This window comes from Macaca mulatta, chromosome 5 (assembly GCF_049350105.2).
Source record: "Macaca mulatta isolate MMU2019108-1 chromosome 5, T2T-MMU8v2.0, whole genome shotgun sequence".
NCBI lineage: Eukaryota > Metazoa > Chordata > Mammalia > Primates > Cercopithecidae > Macaca > Macaca mulatta.
The window spans coordinates 64,196,179-64,222,985 of NC_133410.1; the positions used below are offsets into that span (position 1 = coordinate 64,196,179).

The following is a 26,807-nucleotide window of genomic DNA, read 5'->3' on the forward strand; positions in this document are numbered from 1 at the left end:
TTTTCTCTCAATCCTTGAACTATTGCAGTTCATTGCAAGAAAAAAGTTGTAACACAGAAAAGAATGTTGGGACTTGGAAATATCAAACATGTTAAATTATGAGAAAATAGTATTCAAATGAAAATCTTTCTCATATGAAAGCTTTGATGTCATATTTCCTAGTTCTAGAAATTGTTTTTTCTTCTTTTTAAATTTCAGGTGCAAATCTATGAACTGTTCAGAATATTTTAGGTTAAATTTTTCTTGGACACTTTTCTTCTTTTCAATGTGTTTAGCTTTTAAAATATGCTATTCTATTTCTTGCCTATTTTTGATTTGTCAAATGAACACAATTGGGCCATTGTATCACTAGGTGACCTACTATTCATTAAGGGGTAGGTCATCATGCGATTCTGTTGTCTGGGGAGGGTTGTCTAGGAATATATCTTTGGCGTTAAGAGAGCTTTATAAGCCACTTCTAACTGAAAGGAGGTAACAGGTTCCACAGTTTCTAATGTATACATTAAAAATTTTTTGAATTTTCATGCATTTTAAAAAATGGAACCAGGTAAATTTCATTTTCACTTTTATTTAAAAAGAAAAAAAAAAAACACCAAAACTGGGGCACATTTAAGGGGAGAAAAACATAACATTTTTTGTCACTAAAAATACTTATAATCCATAAGCATTACATATTGTTACCAACAGCACTTTACCCTTTGACCACTGTAAAAGCAAGGTTTTTTTGTGAATAATCTCTCTATATTAGAGGTGTATAACATGTAAAAATACATAACATTATATGTGAATAATTAGGTGAATAATCTCTAAGATGAATGTCATCTATAATAACAGACTTTTTTGCAAGTCTATTAAATAAGAAATCTAGATTTTCAAAAAGAATGATCATAGTATCTAGATCTTTGCATGAACTCCGGACTCCCTGAGCATGAGTAATTAATATAAAATAAAGTGCTAGAAATGAAACATGAAATGTGTATACTTCCAGGATACTTGATTTTCAGCAGTAATTTTAAAGAAGAAAAAATGCACTGGAATCTTTTCCTGTAGAATAATACATTTCTACTTAAGTCTTCCTTTTTTTTATTTTTCTCTTTCTTACTAATTATTCCTTTGCTTTCTTCTCTCCTTCCTTTTTTCCGTTATTCTTCTTCTGTTTTAATTTACATTACTCTTGATTGGTTAGAATCTTTGAAAAACTTTCTACTATCATTCCCTTTTCTGCAATGACCCATAAGCTGAATGATAGCCACAGGCATTACATTGGAGATGTAATTGAAGTTGGGACATTGGAAATTCTTGGAGATAGTGATCACTCTATCTTTTTTGCTCCCACTAATGAAAAGGTATTAGAAGAAAAGGAAATATGGAAATTATAATTTGTTTGGATATAATCTTGAGTTTTATATGCCTATATTTCTTAAAATAAGTAATTTGTAAACTTTGGTACTCTTTGCATTGTTAATAACCTGTCACTTGTGTTCTGCCGAAAGACTGAGAGGGACTGCCTTGTGGGGAAACTTTCAGTGTTTGAGAAATTCTGCACCAAACCCTAGATTCTCCAGTCTGTCACTGTAGGAGGAGAGAAAGAGTAGAGAAGGGTCAAGTTAATGAGATCTGATTTATTTGATCATTCAAAAAATAAGATTCTCTCCCTAAAACATCATGGGTAGCTATCACTTATGGAGCCCAGGTGCTGTTCTGAATAATTTACCTGCATTGTGTCACACCATACCCAAAACTATAGGAAATAGGTGCCATTGTTCTCATCATTTGGTAAATGAGGAGGCTAAGTAACTTGCTTAGTTACAATTCAGAAAGTGGTGAATCATTTAATATTAGACTCCACTCTGAGGTAAAAAGCAAAGTGCTAGAATATACGCAGTTTCTGTTTAGCAAAACAAAGCAAAACTAAAAGTACATCTAAATTTAAGCTTTTAGAGAATTAGGTTAATAAAAATCAAGAAACTCAAATAAAACTGAATCACTCATACCCAAAAGAGTATGAAAACTGGTTTCCTGGCTTTTCTGGCCTTGGGGAGACAATGAAAAAAGAGCCAGCAGAGTTGAATCCTAGCCATCAGGTGCAATGTTCTGGAAGCACTTAGGAAGAGAAGACTTTCAGGCAAGGGCACGTCTTTAGTGGAAAAATATTTTCATACCAGAATGTTGTTTTGCGGATTATCAATTCAGGCTAATGGCATTATATACATTTTACTAAATAAAATGTTGTTTTATTTAGTAAATAATAGGATAATCAATTCAAATTAAAAGCATTATATACATTTTATTGTTCTTCACTAAATTAGATAAATATTTTATCGCCCTGCAGATATTACTTAAAAGTGGAAGTTGACTAAAATCATAATTTTCCCCTTACTCTCGGTAATTTAGGAATAGCTATATGTATTGAGATTTTGAAGCATATTTTGATAAGCTTTTATGTACTATCGTAGCTACATTTGTGAGTAATCCCTAATTAATTATTATATTTTCCTTACAAGTAACTCAACTTTTGAACAAATCTAAGTATTTTATAGATAGACTTTCATGTTTTCTATAATGCTGTGTTTTCTTTACTTTTTACTGAAAGTTTGACAGCAACAGATTTCTTTATGAAGATTTTTAATCCCCTTTTCCTGGGCTTATTTTGAAGATCATTAAGATTATTTACACTCTTCTCTGGCTGCCTGGTTTCAAAATCTAATTAATTTTTAAGGTACTGCCACTATATTCAAATTGAGGCTTACTCTTGAAAGGACATAAATGCAAAAATTCTAAAACCATCACTTCTCTCTCTTGTCTTTCCTGTTCTCTGCCCTCCTGGTTCTTTTGTTATTCAAGGGCCTGAAATTACATGATTTAAGGGCAACTGAGTATAAATTTAAAATACATCACTTATTTTCTAATCTTAATTTTTGATTATTATCCTTTTAATCACTTTATTTGTTCATATTTCTCGTTTTAATGGTGGCCTCTAACGATTTCAAGACAGAATTCTTACGTAATTGCTACTATTCAGTTTGGAATTCACTAAGAATTGCAACACTATATCCATATCTGATATTGTTATATCCAAGTCTAGCCAGTCATTCTGCAGCTGGCCCATGGATTTCCTCATCAATCTTTAGACAAATTTATTAAACCTTTAACATTACTAAACCCTTGCTCTGTACCAAGAAGAAGGAACAGTAGCTTTACAGATACTATTGTTAATCCACAAAGTAATACAACAAATTAATGTCATTACCTCTCATTTTTCTTTGAGAAAACTTAGAATGGGAGGGTCTCGATAATTCCCTGAGGTCAGAATTCTTATAAAAGGACAATATTTGAATCTGAGTCTATTGAACTCCAGTATCTACCTAACTTCTCTGAATAACAAAGTCTGTGCTTCTTTGGAGTACCAGGCCATATCTTCTTCATTTGTGTCATATGGAAGAAACTGAAAAATTCCCTGTAACAAAGGCATAGGAGACAATGATCAATTGGCTTTATGGAGAAGAAAGCTATTCTATATCAAATGCATAGTATTTTGCTCTGTAATCCATATAATCTAAAACACCTTGAAATCTTTGAGCAAACTTCCTCTGAGAGAAAGTTGTTTAATCAATTTTGCGAAACGTATTATATTAAAGATGTATTTTATAAATCATAGTTATTATCCCAGAATATACAGATTGTAGGTTTATAACACCCCTGCCTCCTTTTCTTTAACCAAATTTTATTTCTGTTATTGAAATAATTATGTTAGTGCATATAGGAATTTGAATTATATTCTATTTTAATCTGAAGATCAGTTGACCCATAACTGAGTGTAACCATCGCATTAAGTATTATTTTATTTAGAAATTGACCTAGATGTACTTTGAAGTTTTTTTGTTTGTTTTGTTTTTTTACATCTTGAAGGACCTACAGTAGGATGGTTTCCATAATGGATTTCACCATGCCTAAGAAGTTTGTCCAGATGCTGGTTTTTAACTTGACTCTGACTGAAATTGCTCTAAGTGGGAATGTGTTAATTTGGCCTACAGATGGTAGCCATTGGTTAAATATTAAGATTATTCTAGAAGAGTTGATTCAAAGAAATCACAATGTGACTGTACTGGCTTCATCAGCAACTCTATTCATCAACTCCAATCCTGATTCTCCTGTGAATTTTGAAGTGATACCTGTTTCCTACAAGAAGAGCAATGTAGATTCCTTAATTGAGCATATGATAATGCTGTGGATTGACCATAGACCAACTCCTCTCACAATATGGGCTTTCTACAAAGAACTAGGAAACCTTCTAGACACTTTCTTTCAAATTAATATGCAAATCTGTGATGGTGTACTAAACAACCCCAAGTTAATGGAAAGACTTCAGAAAGGTGGTTTTGAAGTGTTAGTAGCAGACCCAGTAACAATCTGTGGTGATCTCATTGCTCTGAAATTAGGAATTCCATTTGTGTACACATTGAGGTTCTCTCCAGCATCAACAGTGGAGAGACACTGTGGGAAAATCCCAGCACCGGTCTCCTATGTACCGGCAGCCTTGTCAGAGCTCACTGACCAGATGACTTTTGGTGAAAGGATTAAAAATATGATATCTTATTCTCTGCAAGACTATATATTTCAGTCCTACTGGGGAGAATGGAATTCATACTATAGCAAAATTTTAGGTAAGTTTAAAATTTTCTCTTTTTAATGACTCCACATCCCTTATTTGTGCTTATTGTTGTACGGCAAAAGATTTCCATTCCACTGCATATGCTGAGCTGAAGATAATGGACTTCTAATATCTCTGTATAAACAACTCCCTGATTATTCTCTTTGAACAAATCCTTAAAAATGAAATGGTGGATTTAATATGTATGCTATTTTCTCTTAATGCAAACAACTTTGTGTCTATTGAGGTAATAGCTTTTCAATGTATAAATCAATTTCAAAATATAAATGAAAGTGCCTGTATTAGGATACATTATAACACTACTCAAAAATACCCTGGCAAATATTTTCGAGGTGATGCATGACTTACTGTCCCTCCTTTGTCCTTCATTATTTTCTTTGTCTGCAGAAAGCTTTGAAAAGCATAGAATCAGGCAATAGAAAACCAGAGTTTACACTCTACTCTAGTTCTCACTGTCTGTCTTTACACTTCTCTGGGTACTTGGGCACCATGTCTCAAATTAACTTCTGTCTATCCTGTGGCCAGCCTCACATTTCCTTTCATGAAGCATTCCTTATGAGAATCAAGCACGATAATATTAACCATCAAGGCCAGTCCTGATTGATTGTTTATATTACTTATTTTTCCTGACTTTTATGAGCCTCCCTATTTTTATTTCCTTCTCTCTTGAATGGTTTTGCCTCCAGATCTCTTAGTACTTGGGACACTAATTAATAGCACGAATTAAAAGATGATGCTACCACTGGTACTTTCTTGCAGAGGTAATGTGAAAGGCTTTTTACATACCTTTTGACTTCCCTTTCTTTCCCCCTCACTCCCCTTGGTCCTTCCATTTTTCCTTCTTTCCTTCCTTCGTTCCTTCCTTCGTTCCTTTCTTCGTTCCTTCCTTGCTTCCTTCCTGCCTTCTTGCCTGCCTGCCTTCCATTTTTACTTTTCTTAGTTCATTCTCTCTTGTTTTCTTTGTGTAAAAAAAAAGTATTTGTTGAATGCCAACCTAGTTCCTACAACTTGGCTAAGTGGTAGGAATACAACAATAAGCAAAGCAGATCAAATTATCTACTCTATCTCATGGAACTTACATTCTAATGAGAGGAGACAACCAATAAATAAAATAAATATATAAAATATGTGGATGTTAACCTGTGATATATGCTATGTAATAAAGTAAGAAGAACGGATAGTTCTTAGAGTGAGGTTGCATATTTAAATAGAGCAGGCAGAGAAAGTATCAAATGAAAGAACGACATCAGGCCAAAGACCTGAGGGAAGTGAAAGTGAGAATTCATAAGATCCCTGGAGGAAAAGCCTTTTAGGAGTAGGTAAGAACAAGTATAAAGACCTGTGGCAAGCCATACACACAAGAATGCTCATCAACTCACTTGATCTTACTCTCATCTTTCACAAGTGGTATTTGTGTGTCTCTTTTTTCTCCTCTTGATATTGCAAAACTCTTGCAATAATTTTTTATCAAAAACTTTTCAACTTTTTCATAGAATTTGTCTGGAGGAAAGATATTAAATATACCATATAAAAAACATATGCAAGTAAATAAAATTTGAGTTTATTTTTGAAGATGAGGTAATTAAAATTTTATAATTCTGTGTTTTTAAAGTTCCTTTAAGGCATAATCTAACCAGATTTCCTTTTTTTTCTGGCTTTCAGATTTTGTATGCCTTCAAACCACATTTTTCTTTTAATTTAGGTGTATGATTCACATGAGTATGTTTCAAGACATTTGAAATGTGTTCTATGATAATTGTCACTAGCCAGGTACGTATTGGATAGTGATTATTATAGTTACTGAATGAGTTAACAATCTATACACCTTAAATAAGAGACATACAAAAAGTAAGAAGGTGAAGGATCCTGAAAAATAAGTGTGGCTCCAGGTTCCGATTCCACTTGCTAACTGTGATCTCAGACAAGTAGCTGAAACTTTTGAGTCACAATGCTTTCTCTTCTTTAAAATAGGGTTAAAAATTTCAGTATACTCGTTAGGAGGATCATATGGCATCATTTGTGACTATTCCATATCAATTATAAAGAATTAAACTTATATTAAATATTATTTACAGCAAACTACTTAGGAAGCCTGCAATGATAAAACCCTAGTTACATGACCATAGGGCTCTGTAAATGGAAAGTAGCCAAAAAACTTTGCAAAAAATAAATGGTTTCTGGTATGTACTAAACCTTCCTTCTCAAAGGAAGCCATAAACAATTAGATAAATGTGAAAAAGACTTTGTAAAACAGCAAGTTCCCAACTTCTCACCTTTACAGAATAATAATCTAGGTTCAGAAATTCTATCATTTCAGAAATTAAATATCCTATTTACTGAAATCCTTCATGCTTCTTATGTTACTAAACATATCTGAACAACAAATAACTGCCTTGAATATTTTATTTCAAATTAAGGTATACTGTGAAGAACTGGTAAAACCACATTTTGTGTTTTGTTTGCCATCACATTCTCAAAGCATTAAGAACACCTGCTAACTGTAAACTGATATTGAAAGAGGGCAGATACACAATTTTACATAATTCTGTTTGACCACAGGAAAGCTATCAACATGTCAAATTTTTGTAGAGTTTCCATTACAGTAGTTGTTCTTCAGTTCTGTGTAGGAAAAATAGACTAGAGAAATGACATGTTAAATTGTGACAAAGAAAAACTCTGTCTTGAAGGACATCGGAATAAGTACAAGGATACATTTGATTGCACCAGTTAAGACACTTGTTTTCTATATCAGTGAGGAAGTCTTAACTGTGACAGATGAAATGAGTAAAACAATTAACATTTTAAAAATACCTTTAATAGCTAAGGGAACAGGGATATCAGGAATTATGAAAATCATTGCTACTCATATCCAGAAGCAAATCTATTAATAAATTTTGGGCAGGCCAAGTGTTCCGCATGGCACTATCAAATTTAACTGAATCTTATTTCTTTCTCTCTCTCTTTTTTATTTTTAAAATTCTTTTTTGAGATGGACTCTCACTCTGTTGCCCAGGCTGGAGTGCAGTGGCGGATCTTGGCTCACTGCAACCTCTGCTTCCCAGGTTCAAGTGATTCTCCTGCTTCAGCCTCCAATGTAGTTGGGATTACAGACATGCCACCAGGACAAGCTAATTTTTGTATTTGTAGGAGAGACGAGGTTTCACTGTGTTGGCCAGGCTAGTCTCAAATTCCTGACCTCAAGTGATCCACCCGCTTTGGCCTCACAAATTGCTGGGATTACATGCTTGAGCCAACGCGCCTGGCCTCTGAACCTTATTTCTTCCTCAACTTCTAAGAGATCTGCTGTACAGCACATAGATAGTTCTCACTGTAGAATTTGAGACTAGCCTTTGCTGCAGCAATAGAAAGGTTAAGCCCTTGAACACTGTAGTGAAAATGGTTAGACAGGTAAGGCAACTGGAAACTGGATGACTCCATTTTGCATGGGTCTTTTGGGTTTCCAGTCTGTCTCCATCCATCCCAGCGCCCTGTAGATCAAGAGAGCAGAAAGCCCAGTAATAAGCTATATGACACTTGGCTGGTATAATTTCGTTTTCACTGTCAGTACTATGTTGGGCTCTCTTTCCCTGCTGATATATTTTATTTATTCGTTTTTATTTTTTGACTTTTAATATTTAATTTAAATCTGAACTTTAATCCTTACTCCTCTTTTTAAATTTATTTTTATTTTTAAACTTTTTTGTGGGTACATAGTAGTATATATTTAGGGGGTACATGCGATGTTTTGGTATAGGCCTGCAATGTAAAATAAGCACATCCTGAAGTCTGGAGTATCCATCCCCTCAAGCATTTCCTGCTGATAAATTTCAGATGGATTCTTAGATCTAATGTTACCTTACCCCAGCCCATGAAGAAAACAAATCTAACAGTTAATGAGACACTCCCGCACAATATAAGATAAAAATGAGGGTAATGGGCCTTTTGTCTCGTTCTAGATGTCAATGGAAAATCATTCATTGTTTACCATTAAGTGCGATGTTTGCTCTAGGCTAATTTTAGATACCTCTTATTAGATTGAGGAATCTCCCTTTTTCTTTTTAGTTCAAATATCATCGTGAAAGGATGATGAATTTTATCAAATGTTTTTCTGTGTCTGTTGAAATTATTATATTTTTCTTCTCTTTGTTCTGCCAATATGGTAAAATATATAAAGTGATTATCAGTTGTTAAATCAACTTTTTATTTTTGGAATGAACCCCAATTAACTTAAGAAAAAAATAGCCTCTTAACCTTCCCCCTCTAACCAACTTGTCTGGAACTGAACTAGATTAATCACAGTAATGTATTATTTGTATTTCATCTATAGTTTCTTTTCTGGGCACAGTGTTTTATTTATTGGTTCTCTTCATTTCCTATCCCAACTCTAATTCTCATACCCTACTTCCCACTCTTTCTCTGGAAAACTTGGAGCTTTCTGTTAATCTTTCCTCACAGAAGCCTTCCAGTTCCTTCTTATATGTAGCTTTCCTGCGATCAGTGTTGTGGGTTGTTGTCGTTGTTTTGTTTTGTTTGTTTTTTGAGATGGAGTCTCGCTCTGTCGCCCCCGCTGTAGCGCAGTGGAGAGATCTCGGCTCACTGCAAGCGCCGGTTCCCGGGTTCACGCGATTCTCCTGCCTCAGCCTCCCGAGTAGCTGGGACTACAGGCATCCGCCACCATGCACGGCTAATTTTTTGTGTTTTTAGTAGAGACGGGGTTTCACCGTGTTAGGCAGGATGGTCTAGATCTCCTGAACTCGTGATTCGCCCGCCTCGGCCTCCCAAAGTGCTGGGATTACAGGCGTGAGCCACTGCACACGGCCGGGTTTTTAAAATTTTGTGTAATCTTTCTGTAAAACATTAATCCTAAACTTTATAGCTCATTGAAGTTTCACGAAATAACCCCACCCTTGCAACCAGCACTCAAATTAATTACACAAAACATGAATGCAATCCCTAACTCCTCCTTCTTCTGCTTATCAGTCCCTACAGCTCCTATCTAAGGGTAAACACTTTCTTGGCTTCTAATACCATATATCAATTTTCCTTGAGTTTAAACGTTATATAGATGAATCACACATTATGTACTCCTTTGTATTTTTTCTTATTTTGATTAATATTATGTTTTTGAAATTCATATAAGTTGTTGCATGTAGATATGTTGTGTTCATTCTTATAGCTATATGGAGTCTATATTGAATTAATATATTGCATTTTATTTATCCATTCTACTGCTGATTGACATTTAGGATATTTTGGTTTTGCCACTTTATGATGAACACTGCTTTGAACATTCTTGTACCTAATATTGGTGAATACATGTATGCTATACTGTTGGATATATTCTTGAGAGTGAGGCCGGGCGCGGTGGCTCAAGCCTGTAATCCCAGCACTTTGGGAGGCCGAGACGGGCGGATCACGAGGTCAGGAGATCGAGACCATCCTGGCTAACACGGTGAAACCCCGTCTCTACTAAAAAATACAAAAAAACTAGCCGGGCGAGGTAACGGGCGCCTGTAGTCCCAGCTACTCGGGAGGCTGAGGCAGGAGAATGGCGTGAACCCGGGAGGCGGAGCTTGCAGTGAGCTGAGATCCGACCATTGCACTCCAGCCTGGCCGGCAGAGCGAGACTCCGTCTCAAAAAAAAAAAAAAAAAAAAAAGAGAGTGGAATTGACAGGTCATAGATACCATTAAAATTTAGTTTCCCAAACGGTTATACACACTAGTAAACCTACTAGCCATATACTAGGGTTCCAGCTGTTCTCCATTGTCATCACACTTGGTATTGTTCTTTTTGTTATTTATTTTCATTGTAACCATTTTGTTGATCTGTATTGTTTTTATTAAGGTATAGTTTTTATGTGATAAAAAGTACATAAAGTGTACAGTGTGATTTGTTTCATCAGATATGTTATGTGTGTAACTAACATATCAATCATTCTCTGGGATTCCTTTCTAACAAGGCCACTACCCAGACCTTTTCGGATACTTAGGCTGAATAACTCCCACCTCTTAGTTCTAATTCTTCATTCTTACTCTCTTTTACTTTTCTTTGGTGAACTTTTTACTACATTCTCTTATCATTTTGACTTTAACATCAAGATTAAATTGTCACCCATGTCCGGTTTGTAAGCCATCAAGAATCTCTAGTGCATAACGTATTCCTTGATTAAAAATAAAAAGTTGTCTTAAATATAGTTACTTTTTTTTTTTTTTGACCGAGTCTTACACTGTTGCTCGGGCTGGAGTGCAATGGTGCGATCTCGGCTCACTGCAACCCCTGCCTCCCGGGTTCAAGCGATTTTCCTGCCTCAGCCTCCTGAGTAGCTGGGATTACAGGCTCCCGTCACCATGTCTGGCTAATTGTTGTATTTTTAGTAGAGACGGGGTTTCACTCTGTTGGCCAAGCTAGTCTCGAACTCCTGACCTCGTGATCTGCCTGCCTCTGCCTCCAAAAGTGCTGGGATTACAGGCGTGAGTCACCATGCCCGGTCAGTTAATTATTTTTAAAAATATATTCACTAAGGCTGATTTCCATATTTACTGTTGTCATGCTTAAAAAGTTTGCCACCTGCCTGTTTTTAGTTGGTCATAAATAGAAATTGTCCTCAATGAGATTGTACTCTTTTGGCCTAAATGATGAAGCCACTGGATGTTTCAAAGAAATCATAATGTGGGTGTACTGGCATCATCAGCAACTCAATTTTGACTCTGAAAGGTGCTGTACATAAACTAAAAAATAATTTCCCTAGTTGTGGAAAAAAAATTTACCTTATCTTTAATACAGGCCCCTTATTAACCCCCAAACCTAGTTCTTTTGAGCTTTGTAACATTACATGTTATGCCTTCCCTCTTCCTTCATGGTAGCGAATCAGATTATTTTGTAATTTCTTTTATATTTATAGCAAAACAACTTGAACCTTTTAAAAATTTATTTTAATGTAATTATCTTTGAATTCATAAGCCATTTTGTTATTACAAATAAACATATAGGAATAGATCTTTCATTTTTGTGAATCTCAAAAATACAGATAAAAATATACATCATATAAGTGAACAATTTTAGGAATAAGTAAAAACTAATAACTATAATGTGGTATTTATTGGATTCATACAAATTGTGGTGCTTTTATTGTCCTTTTAATGACATTATTTTGGAATCCATGTTTCCACATATTTTCTGTCTTTTCTTGACAAAAGTGCCAACTAAAGGTAGTGTGAAGTGGTAGCCTTGTGTTAAAATAGAAATTGAATTCAATCAATCTTTGTTTTTAGCTCAATTGTGACTTCCTTAAAATTAGTATCCCAACATCAGTGGAACCTAGTAGCATGTCAGTAGTCTTCAAATTCCCAAAATATCCTGATGTAGTGGCTACAGTTGTTCTCATTTTCAGGTTATCAGCTGGGATAATTAGTGGACACATCCAGCAATGCCCATGTACACACTCCTCTCCTTGCTTGGCTGGTTTAGATACACAAATATCTGACTATATTGAAGTTATGGTCCCTCATCTCAAATAGTATTCTTCATTCTGTTATATTTTGGTATATTCTGTTATACACCTTGGAAAGATAACTAAACTATTTCTCAATATTGATGATTAGGCAGTAAATCTGTGGACAGTCTACTTGCTGGTGCTATAATCTTCAGTTTAGTATTAAAATTTATGATGACTAAACTCTCCACTGAAGCATTTTTCTACACATTTGGATTATTATTACTAATTTTCACAATATATTTATAAAATATTATGATAAAATAAAAAAAGAGAAAAATTAAGTAACTCTCTCATTGACAAACATCATTTTGAAAAAAAAAATATGGGAAATAGATCTATTTACCTCCAAAGTCCACATAATTGATTTCCCTAAAATTGTATAGGTATCTTTGTGATTCTAGGATTCACTCAAGCCCTAGCTCTTTGCTTTTCCAAAGAAAAGATGCCAATAGGAAGTGAAAAATGGAGCATTTGATATTGAAACAAGTATCACTGATTCTCTTTTTCAGATGAGAAAGTAGTGTCATAGTTTAAGAAAGAGAACAATAGAAATGTTATGTCAGTGGTTCCATATCTGGAGAGCTAAGACATCCTATCACAGAAATCAGATTCAAGTTATTAATAACATGTAAATAGTATTGTTAACTCTGCCACTTAGTCATGTATTCTTTAGCACACACCACAGTGTAATAATTCTTACATGTATGCATATATATAATATATGTATAATTGATATAGAGTGTAATTGTGTGTTGTGTGAATGTGGGTGTGCTGGAGACTTGGTAAGTTAGGACTTCCTCCAGCAATAGAATTGCATTCACGGTTTCATCTTTAGGGTCTGTATACCACTTCACTAACATAATAAAACATATATAATTTTCCTACATCCTTGGCAACTTGGCTGTAATAAATAGTTTTTATTTTGTGACCAGTTTGACTGTTGAAAATATGTGTCTCATTTTAATTTGCATTCCTTGGGGTTTTCTTAGAGGCCTATTATATAATTCCGTGTTTATAACCCTTTTCTACTTGGAGGAATATTAATATTCACATTGATTTGTAGTAGCTCAGAGTAGAATGTGTAAATATCATTGATTCTGCAAAATTCAAATGAAGGTGGTTTAAAGGAGAGGGAATAGTAATGCTTGATAAAAACTATGGCTTGTGGTGCTGGGGAAATGACGAAGGTAGCTTTAACATAGTCAGGATAAGAGTGTAACCAGGAAGAGGTAGGAATGGAGAGTTATAGAGAATAAAGATACTGCATGGCAAATCTGGGAAGAGGGAAATTGCTTAAAGACCCTGTTGCATATGGCCTCACTCCAACTACGTCAAAAATTGCGGGAGAAAAAAAATATATAGTGGCGAACTGCAGATGGAGCTATTACTATTGGTATATCCTCATTAAAACAAAGAGAAAGACAAATGTCTACAAGAATAGAAACTTAGAGCTCTGATCTATATGGCTGGATTTTAGTTACATATTTTAATATAATCTTCAATATCTTTAATCGTGTAATTTAAAGTCACATTTAAATATGAGAAATAAATTCCAGTAAATTATTTTTCATGTGGTATTTTGGAATTTTAACTATAGTTGTACATTCAAGATAAGGAAAAAATATTTTACAAAGAAATTTCTATTGCAATGATAATATAAATTTTGTTTTACCAAATTATTCACAATGTCTTACTGATTGTTCTTATGCATCTACTCTGAGACTTGATGATCCACTAGAAGGACTCACAGGACTCAGAAGCTGCTAGACTCATGGTTGTGGTTTATTATAACAAAATAATACAGATTAAAATAAGGAGAGAGAAAAGACCCATGAAGGGTAGCCCAGAAAAGATCAGTTGCAAGCTTGCAGGGGTCCTCTTCCAGTAGACTTGCACAGGATTTATTTAATATTCCTAGCAAGGATATGTGTGACAGGATGCAGTTTTATCAACCAGCTTACCTGAACATTGATGTCTTGGGTTATTGTTAAAGCTCAATCACACAGATGTCTAGAGCCTGTTTGACTAACCTCAGCTACCCAGACTCCAGACCCTCAGAGCAAAAACTGGTGATCATGGTAAATCACATTGATAACATAAACTATCTGGTTAAACTACTGTGGACCAAGACCTCAGATATACAAAACCCTCTTATTAGGCACTGTATTCCAAAAGATTGGAACTCAGCTCTTAGGAGACGGGTACGAGCCCATCTTGAATATAAGAACATGAACCTTTTTTGGGAATGTACAAGCTGAGACATCAAGACCTGCAAAGTAAACCCTTTGCAGTACACTTCCTGAATGAATGCTATTCAAAGTCCTAGGAAGCTACTGTTATTGACTGTACCACTTGGCTCCCTTTCTACTTGGAGGAGTATTAATATTCCCATCATTTGTAGTAGCTCAGAGTAGAATGTATGAATATCATTGAATCTGCAAAATTCAAATGAAGGTGGTTTAAAGGAGAGGGAATAGCAATGCTTGAAAAAAACTATGGTTTGTGGTGCTGGGGAAATGACAAAGGTGGCTTTAACATAGTCAGGAGAAGAGTGTAACCATGTATCACCTGGTATCACCTGGCTCCCTTTCTCTTTGCTATCAATTTGGGTTCAGTCAATGAATCTCCTTTGAGACTAATAGTTGAAGTAAATTGAAAGATTGTCTCTCTCAGTGTAGACTATAACTTAATAGTGGCTATAGGTTCCTTTGAATTTCAATATAGACCATAATAGCATGTAAAGTTTATGGCAGTCTTTTTTCTTTTATTCAGTTTTTAGGCATTTCACATGTATTTTATTTTGTAAGCTGAAACTTTGCATTTAGTATTAAGTAGAAGTGGACATTCTGGATCATTCATATATTTGCTTTTAAAGAAAACACTTTTTCTTTCCTCCCATTTAACTTATGTTAAATATATAACCATTTGTATTAATTCAAAAAAGTTCTCTTTTCTAAGTTTTAAGGATTGTTTTCATCAAATTTGAAGAGGTGTGGTTTAAGATAAGGCTCTAATTTCCTGCTTTTGCTTGTGGATATTTAGTGTTCCCGGCATCATTTATTGAAGATACTACTCTTTGTTCATCATGTATTCTTGACATCTTGTTGAAAGACCAGCTGACCATATATGGGTGGGTTTCTTTTAGGCTCCCCATTTTATTCCCTTAGTCTATATGTGTGTTTTAATACTGTTTGGATTCTTGTCACTTTGTAGAGTATTTTGAAATTAGGGAGTGTGATGTCTCCAGCTTTGCTCTTCTTGCATAAATTTGCTTTGACTATTTTTTTTTTTTATGGCTCCATATACATTTTGGATTTGTCTTTTCTATTTCTTTAAAAAATGCCAATGGGATTTTGATATGGATTCATTAATCTGGATTGCTTTCGGTAATGTGGACATTTTGATGCCCTGAGACAAATTAAATATTCAACCAAAGACCTAAAACCACAAAAATCCTGGAAAAAAACATAGGGAAATGCTTCTTGACATTGACCTTGGTAATAATTTCTTGGATATAACACCAAAAGTAAAAACAGACAAGTGGGATTATATCCATCTTAATAGGTTCTGGCCAGCAAAAGAGACAATCAACAAACTTAAAAGCCAATCTGTAGAATGGAAGTAAATATTTGTAAAACATATATATGATAAAGGGTCACTATGCAAAACTGAATAATATTTTAATATTTTTCTCTCCATTCTCTTTTTAACCGCTAATATTGTCTATGACATTTACAAATTTTCTATTTATCCGTCCCTCCATCTTGAGTTAATTTCAATGTGATACTAATATTTCATATTTTCTTTCTCATCATTAATTACAATTTGCTTATAATTTGATATAGGAACACTTGCCTTTGTATTCATGAGTGATTATGAACCTTAAATATATTTGTTCTTCAGTCCTTTTCTGAACAGTTTGAATTGGCCTTCGGAGACTCTTTCTTTCTTTCTCTTTCTTTCTCTTCCTTCCTTCCTTCCTTCCTTCCTTCCTTCCTTCCTTCCTTCCTTCCTTCCTTCCTTCCTTCCATCTTTGGAAGAAAAAATATTTATTATTTGGAATTTTGTTATAATATATACATAAAATAAAATATGAGTCTAGTATGTACTAGTATAGTATGTAGTATGAGTCTAGTAGTACTGTTTCAATGCTGTTAAGAGACTCATTTATCAGACAAGTATTTTTCCATAAGCAGTAAATTTGATTTTTTTACAAATCTCTGAGTAATTCTAAAACAAATTTCATGTGTTTATTAAGGCTTATCAAATAGGTAAATATTGTGTTATTATGGCAAAGGTTTTTTACTGTTAAAAATGATTTAGAAATAGAGAATAGAAAATGTGTATGTGTGTGTCAGTACGTGCAAATATATTTTCTCTCTTTGTCCACTGAAAATATGTGAAACCCAGTAACAATGAATTGACCTAAAATGTACATCTTGAGTTTTATATGCCATTATCTAATAAAATAAAATATCATTTGCTGGAGAAATGGTTAATTTTAAGTTTGAGGCAGTGAAAACAGAAGTTGAGTCTAAACTATCTAGTAATGCCAAAAAGTCAAAAGTGCTCAGAAATAATGGAGCCATGTCAAAAGAATACAGGAACTACTGTGAAGAAGTTTCCAAAATCTGGGACAATTTGAGACACCAAATAAATAATCAGTATGATTTAATAGAACATATAAAATTCATTAATATTTTATTTTATACTGTATAAATAAAATATTCAAGCAACAAGCTATCTCTTAATTCAAATTAATGAGTATAAAAGGAATAATGAAAATTTTTTAAATGACCAGCTTTCTTTAGTATTTTATTTTTTATCTTCTGCTTTTATTTTAGCTTCCAAGCGTATATTGCAAGTTTGTTATCAGAGTATATTGAGTGTCACTAAGGCTTGATGTATGAATAATCCCATCACCCAGGTAGTGAACATTTTACCCAATAAGTATCCTCAAGTCTGTTTTGGAATACTGATCTGCACATGCATTTAAGGAAACTACTGAAACAGGGCATAAAACCACTAGAAATTGTAGGTGGTCCAATAATAGTTACTTCATATATATGTACATACATAAAAATCATATATATGTACGTAGTTTTTTTCACCATGGTTAAAAGTCTCCAAACATCAAAACAGAGTCTTTAGATGTGTATGGCCTCTTTGGTGGAATAAAATTTACTCTGAAATAAAATGTTAGAATATGATCTAATAAACTTAAAAGCAAGCCCTAGTGGATGAAATTACAAATATCTCTCTACCAGATCGAAGTGTCCAAATATTTAAAATAATTTTTTAAAAAATAGCCCAGTATCCAACAAGGTAAAATCAGAAAAAAAGTTATGAAGCATTTGACAAAGCATAAATATATAAGTGACAGCAACAAATGGCATATTATTAAATAGATAAGTTCACAGTAATGACATAGATGATAGAATTAGTAGACAAGTACTCTAAAACTGCTGTTATAAATAGCTTGTGGTTATTGAGTAACTTTAAGATAACTCTGATGATAGTTTTTGTTGCAATTCTAAACATCTCATTTTGTAACATTTTGTAGTTGTATCTGGATTAGATAATGCTATTGAATTTTGTAATTTGATATTATGTTGGACAACTTGCAAGACTCTTTAATTAATTTTAATATTTGTTTACTGATTTTTTAAGTCTTCCTGCCTGGGACTTTTGAAAAGATACATCTTTACACCACTTAGCAGTTGCTCTGTATTTCTGTAAGTAAATTTTAAATTTACATAAGTGATAAAGTGTAGACCTAAAAAAAAAAAATAGTGTATGGCCAAAAGAACATAAAAGTAAGCATATAAAGAGAAAAATAAAATATCTAAAAATAAGCCTATATTAAACTACCAGAGATGAAATGCACAATATCTAAAATTAAAAATACATTGGATAGTATTTATAGATTGGACACAACATAGAAAAAAGAATTTAAAGATATAGTAATAGAAACTATACAAAATGGAAAACAAAGAAAAATAATCACTTCTCCCTTCCCCACAAAATAAACAGAGCATCCTAACGTATAGTATTTCAAGATCCTAAAGGAAGGAGCATCAGCAGAAAAAAAATATTACAATAAATAATGCCCCCAAATTTTTCAAATTTCGTGAATTCCATATATGAATAGATCCAAGAAGCTCAATTAATAAAGTGAAAAGAAAAATAAAATGCCTCTATCACATTATAATCAATATATTGAACAGTGATAAAGAGAAAACCTGAAAAATGGAAGGGAAATTTTAAAAATACTTCATCTAACAAAGAAAAAAAGAAAAGAATGAAAACAGACTTCTCATTAAAATCAATGCAAGCTACAAAACAGCAGTTACACCTAAAAAGTACTAAAATAAATTAAAATTATCATAATTAATACATATATTCCCAGCAAATGTAATACCCAGCCAATATAATTTTAAAAATAAAGGCTGATTTTTTTATTGTTGCTACGAGAACCAAGAAAATTAATCTTCTATAGACCACCACTTCTTGAAGAAATGTTAAAGGCAGAAGAAAAATGATCTCTAGTAAAAATTTGGATCTAGATAAAAGAATGAAAGACAAAAATTGTAAATAAGTCAATGAATAAAAAAGGCATTACAATTTTTATTTAATATTACTAAAGGTTAAAAGATGGCTTAGAACCAAAATAGTAACTACTGTTTTTTATTGTATTTTGAAGGTATAATACATAGAAGTAAACTGTATGGCAACAGTAGCACAAAATCCGGGAAGAAATATAGGATGTATACTGTTGTAAAGTTGTTATGCTAAAAATGATACTAACTGCAAATTTTACATACTACCCCAAAAAAGTAGAGCAAAAAAAGAATATTTAATAAGCTAATAAAAATATCAACTAGGATCATAAAATGTGTTCAACTAATAAAAATGAAGGTAGGAAGGAAAAAAAAAGAGATGAGATAAATTTTAAAAAAATAACAAAATCATAAATTCCAACTCAAACATGTAGATAATCACATTAAATGTAAAGTGCTCACAACCCTCACCAATAGTTAGACATTGTCAAATTGGATTATTATTTTTTTTTTAAAGCAAGACTAAACTCTCTTCTATCTTAAAAAAACTCATAAAGAAAAAGATTAAAAATAAAATGAGAATATACCTATGATGCTAACAGTAAAGCAAAGGTGGAGTGGCTGTATCAATATTAGATAAAGTAGATCTTCAGAGAAATGATTATTATGAGAATAAAGGTCATTTTATAAGTAAAGGTGTTAATTCATCAAGAAGACATAATAATCACAAATATGTATGTACCTAAGAGGACCAAAGTAAAGAAAGCAAATTGATGAAGATTAAAGGAGAAACAGACAGATTCCCATTTACACTTGGAGATTATGATGGTCCTCTCTCAGTAATTGATAATACAATTACACAGAAAATAAATGAGGAAATAATAGAGTTCATACTGTTCATGGAAAAATAATTTGTGAAAATTACATATTTTTGTTATATTTCACAATATATAAGATACTTCTTTGAGGTGCTTGTTTTGGGCATTTTGGCCAGCATTAATTTTGTAAAATCTTTATTTTTCTGATTTGTATTTTCTGAAATGCTTTTGCTCAAGTCTTTACTTTTATTTAATTTACTTTCAAATGAATCTGTATATAAAAGCATTAAGCTCAATTTTCTACCTTCATCTCAAAAGTTTTATTTGAATTATTTTAATAATGTATCATATATAATTTTACACATTACATGAGATAAATCCTAATCCATTTGATAGCCATCTGAAGAAATTAAACGTTATAATATAATTTTATATCCTGGCTGCTCATTTGCCCTTTAAAACTGTGACTTCAGTTCTTTGCATCTGTTATATTTCTTTGTACATTTTGTATCTATCATTAAATAACATAAAATGTTATTTTATATTTTTTAAAAAAATTATATAAACTACTCTGTTAAATATTATGCTATTTTTTTACATGTATGCACAGTTTCCTGCAGTGGCAAGTGACTTGGTAATGCATTCATATTGGCTTTTGTCTTTTCCCTACCCCATTTTATCCACTGCCTTTGTGGTATTACTTCGGGATGATTCTCAAAGAAATTATTTGTATTCAAATTCTTTTTTCAGTGCTTCTTTCTTGGGGAATCAAAACAGAGTGTTACATTGTAGTAATCCTAGGCTAGGTAGCTGTAAAGACCACATTACTGGTAGAAATGGGGTAGTGGTATCACTTGGCATGTAGTACAATCACAATTACTGCAATTTTCATTTTTGGTGAATTGTCATGAGGAACAGATGGAAGAGGATGAATTACCTTGTGCCAAATCAACAGCTGAAAAGTGTGGAAGCAATAATAATTATAAGAATTATGTAACTGTTAGCTGTGTTTATTGCCTTCAGTAACAGAAGGTAGAAAATTTCAATTAATTCAGACACGTAAAACTCAGGACACAATATAAAGCAGAACACATCCATGACAACTTTTAGAAGACCCTTATGACCCATAACAAGTGGGTATACTGTGTTGAAAATTATAGGCAAGACCTAATTGTTGGCTTAGCGGAATTATAAATTATGCTGAATTTTTAGCAATTTTTTTGTCAGGGAATCTCCTACGCCGAAGTCAAGACATAGGATGTGGACTGCTGGATTAATGTGTTTGAGGACCTTGAACCTCTATATTCCTGTTGACCCTATGGGTCATTCTCTTTGCTAGACAATAGCAGCATCCCATTGTCTGGATGCCATATATAGAATTGAAGCTCATAACACATGAAATCTTCAATACATGCCCTCCTCACCTTTGAACCTGTAGACTAAGAATTGGCAGTACAATATGCAATGCATATATAATATGAAGATATATTATTCATTCAGTATATTGTATCCATTATATGGATTCCCTGTGTCTATTATATAGATAATGCATAATAACAATTTTTTTCAAACCTATTTAGTGAGTTTGTAATTGGTTTTGTTACACATAAAAATACAGTTCTCTTTTACATTCTATGTAGTTAAGAATTGTTTCAGATCATTAATTCAATAATTCATATTTTCCCCATTTCTCAATTGTATGCAATACACTGGCATATTAGCTATAAATACATTTTGATCTCTAACTTTTTGTATGCCAATTTCACATCTTTGTGTTGTTATACATTATATTATTACTTTGTTATGTAACTTGATACACGTTCAGGTAAGTATTCATAACTTTTTTCTTACAATTTCTCTTGGCTATTTTAAACTCATATGTTAATTATTTTTATTTTTATTTTTAGAAAGAACCTTTTTGTTCAGGAGTACATGTGCAGGTTTGTTCTACATGTCATGTGGTACACAGGAGTTTGTTGTACTGATTATTACAAGACCCAGGTATTAAGCCTACAACTCAATGGTTATATTTTCTGTTCGCCTTCCTCCTTCCACCATCCACCCTCAAGTAGGCCTTAGTGTCTCTCGTTCCCCTCTTTGTGTCCATGAGTTCTCATTGTTTAGCTCCAACTTATAAGTGAGAGCAAGTGGTATTTGATGTTCTGTGTCTGCATTAGTTTGCTAAGAATAATGACTCTCTCCCCAGCTCCATCTATGTTCCTGCCAAAAAAATTTCTCATTCCTTTTTTTTTTGGCTGTGTAGTTTTCCATGATGAATATATACCACACATTCTTTATCCAATCTGTCATTGATAGACATTTAGGTTGACTTTATGTTTTTGCTATTGTGAATCATGCTGCAATGAACATTCACATGCATGTGTGTTTGTAATAGAATGATTTATATTCCTTTAGGTATATACCCATAATGTGATTGCTGAGTTTAATGGTAGTTCTCTTTCTAAGTCTTTGAGGAATCACCACACTGCTTTCTACAATGGGTGAACTGATTTACACTTCTACCAACAGTATATAAGTGTTTCCTTTTCTCTGCAACCTCGCCAGCATCTGTTATTTTTTGATTTTTTAATAAAAGCTATTCTGACTGACATAAAATGGTATCTCACTGTGGTTTTAATCTTCATTTCTCTAATAATCAGTGGTATTTAGGTTTTAACTTTTTAATATACTTGATGGTTGTATGTATGTCTTCTTTTGTAAAGTGTCTGTTAATGTCCTTTGCCCACTATTTAATGATGTTGTTTCTTTCTTGTAAGTTTGTTTAAGTTTCTTATTAATGCTGGATATTAGACCTTTGTCAGGTGCATACTTTGAAAAATGTTGTCTCTCATTCTGTAGATTGTCTATTTACTGTTGATAGTTTCTTTTGCTGTGCAGAAGCTCTTAAGTTTAATTAGATACGTTTGTCAAATTTTGCTTTTGTTGTGATTGCTTTTGACATCTTTGTCATAAAGTATTTCCTCTTTCTATGTCTGGAATAGTATTGACTAAGTTGTCTTCTAGGTTTGTATAGTTTTAGGTTTTACATTTATGTTTTTAATACATCTTGAGTTGATATTTGTATGTGTTGTAAGATAGGGGTCCAAGTTTCGATCTTCTGTATATGGCTAGCCATTTATCCCAGCACTGTTTATTGAATAGGGAATCCTTTTCTTATTGCTTGGTTTTGTTAGTTTTGTAGAAGATCAGATGGTTGTTAGTTGTGTAGCCTTATTTCTGAGCTGTCTATTCTGTTTCCTTGGTCTATGTTTCTGTTTTTTTACCTGTGCCATACTGTTCTGGTTACTGTAGCCCTGTAGTATAAAGTTGGATAACTCGATAACTCCATCTTTGTTCTTTTTGTATAGCATTGCCTTGATTTTGGGGGCTTTTTGTTTTCATATATATTTTAAAATAGTTTTCTTTTTATTTCTAATTCTGTGAAGAATGGTATTAATAGTTTAATATGAATAGCCTTGAATCTCTAAATTGCTTTAGACAGTATGGCCATTTTAATGAGATTGATTCTTCCTATCTATGAGCATGAAATGTTTTTTCATTTGTTTGTGTCATCTCTGATTTCTTAGAGCAGTGTTTTGTAATTTTCATTGTAGAGATCTTTCACCTCCATGGCTAGATTTATTCCCAGATATTTTATTCTTTTTTAGAAATTGTGAATGGGATTGCCTTCCTGATTTGTCTCTCAGCTTTGCTGTTGATGTATAGGAATGACAGTGATTTTGTAGATAGATTTTGTTTCCTGAAACTTTGCTGAAGTTTTTTATTATTCTCAAGCAGCTTTGGACCTGAGACTCTGGGGTTTTCTAGGAAAGTTTGACTTTCTCTCTTCCTATTTGGATGCCTCTTATTTCTTTCTCTTGCCTGATTGCTCTGGAAGGCCTTCCAGTACTTTGTTGAATAGGAATGGTGAGAGAGGGCATACTTGTCTTTATCAGTTTATAAGGATAATGCTTACAGATTTTCCCCATTCAGTATGATGTTGGCTGGGGGTTTGTCATATATGGTTCTTATTATTTTGAGGTATGTTTCTTCAATACTTAGTTTATTGAGTTTTTGTATAAAGTTATCAAAGGCTTTTTGTGTACCTATTGAGGTAATCTTGTGGTTTTTGTCTTTCTGTTTACATGATGAACCACATGTATTGATTTGTGTATGTTGAGCCAATCTTGCCTTCTGCAGATAAGGCCTATTTGATTGTCATGGATTAACTTTTAGATATGCTGCTGCATTTGGTTTGGAAGTATTTTGTTGAGGATTTTTGCATCAATACTCATCAAGGTTATTAACCTGAATTTGTGTGTGTGTGTGTGTGTGTGTTTCTGCCAGGTTTTGGTAACAGGATGATTCTGAGTTCATTATTTTTTATCACAGATTTTAGAATGTGTTTAAGTTTCACACAAACAAGTGGAATAATTTACCTGAAAAAGATTATATTCCTTTTATGTTAGATTTATTTTTGGGTATGTAATTATTTTTAGAGTCTTCTTAAATGTTATTTTAAAATTTCACTTTTATTTTTGTTGGGTATGTAAGACTGCAATTTATTTTTGTACGTTGGTTTTATTTTATTTTATTTTATGTATTTATATATGTATGCATTAAGACAAGATTTTGCTCTGTCACCCAGGCTGAAGTACAGTGCTGCTGATGGTGGCTCACTGTAGTCTCAACCTCCCAGGCTCAAGCAATTCTCCAACTTCAGTCTCCAAAGTAGCTGGACTACAGGCTTGCACCACCACACCTGGCTAATTTTTTATTTTTATTTTTGTAGAGACATGTCTTTCTGTGTTTCTCAGGCTGATCTCAAACTCCTGGGCTCAAGCAATCCTTCTGTGTTGGCTTCCCAAAGTGCTGGGATTGTAGGCATGAAGCACAGCAGGTGGCCTGTATATTAAAATTATATCTATCAATATTGATAAACTTTTTTCTGACATAAATAATGTTAATTCCTACATTTACAAATGTATATACATATATTGTATATTATAATACATAACTTTTTCCATGTATTATTTTATAATTAAATTATAAAAGTCAACATTAATTTAAACTATGTTAAGCAACATCTTTGTCTTGATCCTGAGTTTTTAAAAAATTTCTTCTAAGCTTTCAATGTTGAGTACAAAGTTTTCCGAAGTTTGATTTCTTGCTGGTCTTATTTTGTTTGTTTTATGTCCTTTAATAGTTGTTTCATAATTTTCATCTGTCTAAGAAAGTTCACTTCTATTTTTTAATCAATAAAGGTATTGGATTATACTTAAGGCTTTTCTACATTTATTGATATAATCATATAATTAATTGAACTTAGAATTACACTTTTAAAGAAATTTCAACCAAAGTTGAATCTGAAAAGCACGGAGATTTTACTGTATCGAGGATTTCAGGGATTAATGGTCAATATAGTCTTTGTGTACTTGCACATGAAAATATTGTTAATATGAATATGATCTATTTAAATTCTCATTCAATGGCCACATGGTTAAAATAAATTTATTTTTGGCAGCAGAAATAGACAAAGAACCTTTCAATCAATAAAGTTAGAAATGTGTTAGAATTCACCAAGATATTTTTGTGCTTTTTAAATCTCTTCTCTTGTGAAGAAGTCTTTTGCCAACCTTTAGTGGAATCTCCCAATTAGATTGATTAGTTACGAGTTCCTGGGGTTACTGGTTTTATTTAATTTAACACCCCAAAAATATTTTTAAGAGAACTATAACCAGTGTTACCAAATTTAATACATTCTTCCCACTTCAACACACATGCACACAAACATATACACACACACACACACACTTACTACTGGCCTATTTCTCTGTGAAATAATATTTTCTCATAGAATTATGATGATTACATACACGGATACTAAATCTCTGTATAAAAACATGTAGTCCAATTTTCCTTTAATTTGAATCTATTTAGACCCCTAATTAAATGATGTCAAACAAACAGATTCTTAAGAACTGGAAAATTTTCTCTCATTAAATCCCAAATGTGAATGATTTCTGAAAAACATATTTAAACACAATAATGTTAGGAATGTAAAGTCTTGTTTATCATTTTTGTTGTTGTTGTTACTGTGTGGTTTTGATTTTTCCTCAGGAAGCTAGGTATTGAAGATTTTTAGATAAGAATTATTGTTCTGTTCTATTTTGAAACCTAGTTATATTTTATTTCAATTACCTTGAAAATAACATCAGAAAATCTTAGATAGTAAGTGGATTATAATGGAAATACTTTTAGAAATGTTATTTCCCAATAAAGAATAATAATTTATGTTATTTTAGTGTTTAAAATTATTTTAAAGAACGTATTAATGGATCCTGTATGTTGCTAATGAAATCTCCTTAAACTTTTAATGTTAATGTTAATATTTTATAATACTATAAAATAATATCATTATTTTAACTTATAAATAGCCCTAACCCTAATTTGAAACAGTCTTTCTTCCTGAATCTGAAGGAAACTAGTGCTTAGAGAGTGGCTACAATATTTAATATTAAATACGTTGTGTGTGTTCATCTTGGTTTTGTACGTCTACTTATACACGCACACATAATGTTTTATAATATACATTTCTTATATGTTATAAACACATATATTATATATTTGTATAAACATAAATAGATCTAAATGAACTTTATTTTTACGCCATCAACAAAATTACTAAACTCCTAATAATCTGGACTCGTCACACTTATTCAGCACTATCAAGCATCATCCACAGGAGGGCAGCACATCCTAAAGCTTGGTAAACTGCTTGACGAAAAAGGAAGTCTCAAATGAGATTTACTTTTAACCTAAGGCCTAACATTCAACAACTGCCAAAGGATGCACATTTTTGTTTTATAGTTATGAAAGTGTTTTTACACATAGTTTATTGTTGAACACTTGCAAAAGTTCTGTGATTCTAATTTTATTTTACAGATGAAGAAATCGAGATCAGAGAAGTTGAGAATTTTCTGGCAATTGGAAACTGAAATTATATCCCATTTCCACCAGCTACATATTTCTTATTCACCTACATTTTAACTACAAGACAGTAGTGAAAACAGTGTGGACAGAAACTTATGCAGATATTTCTTTACTCCATTGTCATTGATTATAGATGTCACATACTCAGAAGGCAATTTCAAGTGGGAAAATGAAACTTAGAAACCACTACTCAAAATAAAATAAAATAAAATAAAAAATGGCAGAGAAATTTAGAAAGTGTCATTAGCTTTTGATTTTTATTATAAT

General features: G+C 32.7%; 1 protein-coding gene across 3 annotated transcripts in view; it reads left to right on the forward strand.

Annotated features, from left to right (window-relative positions):
* LOC720405 (UDP-glucuronosyltransferase 2A2) overlaps nt 1-26,807 on the forward strand; it is a 63,925-nt gene that overhangs the window by 11,900 nt on the left and 25,218 nt on the right. The window contains exon 3 of one of the 3 annotated variants that reach the window (XM_028848539.2): nt 4,035-4,664. The exons of 1 other annotated variant lie outside the window; for it this stretch is intronic. In XM_028848539.2, coding sequence (XP_028704372.1) covers nt 4,035-4,664 — 630 coding nt within the window. Of the gene's footprint in view, nt 1-3,922; nt 4,665-26,807 lie in introns of those variants that run through there. One more of the 3 variants, XM_078003513.1, reaches the window with a different exon arrangement.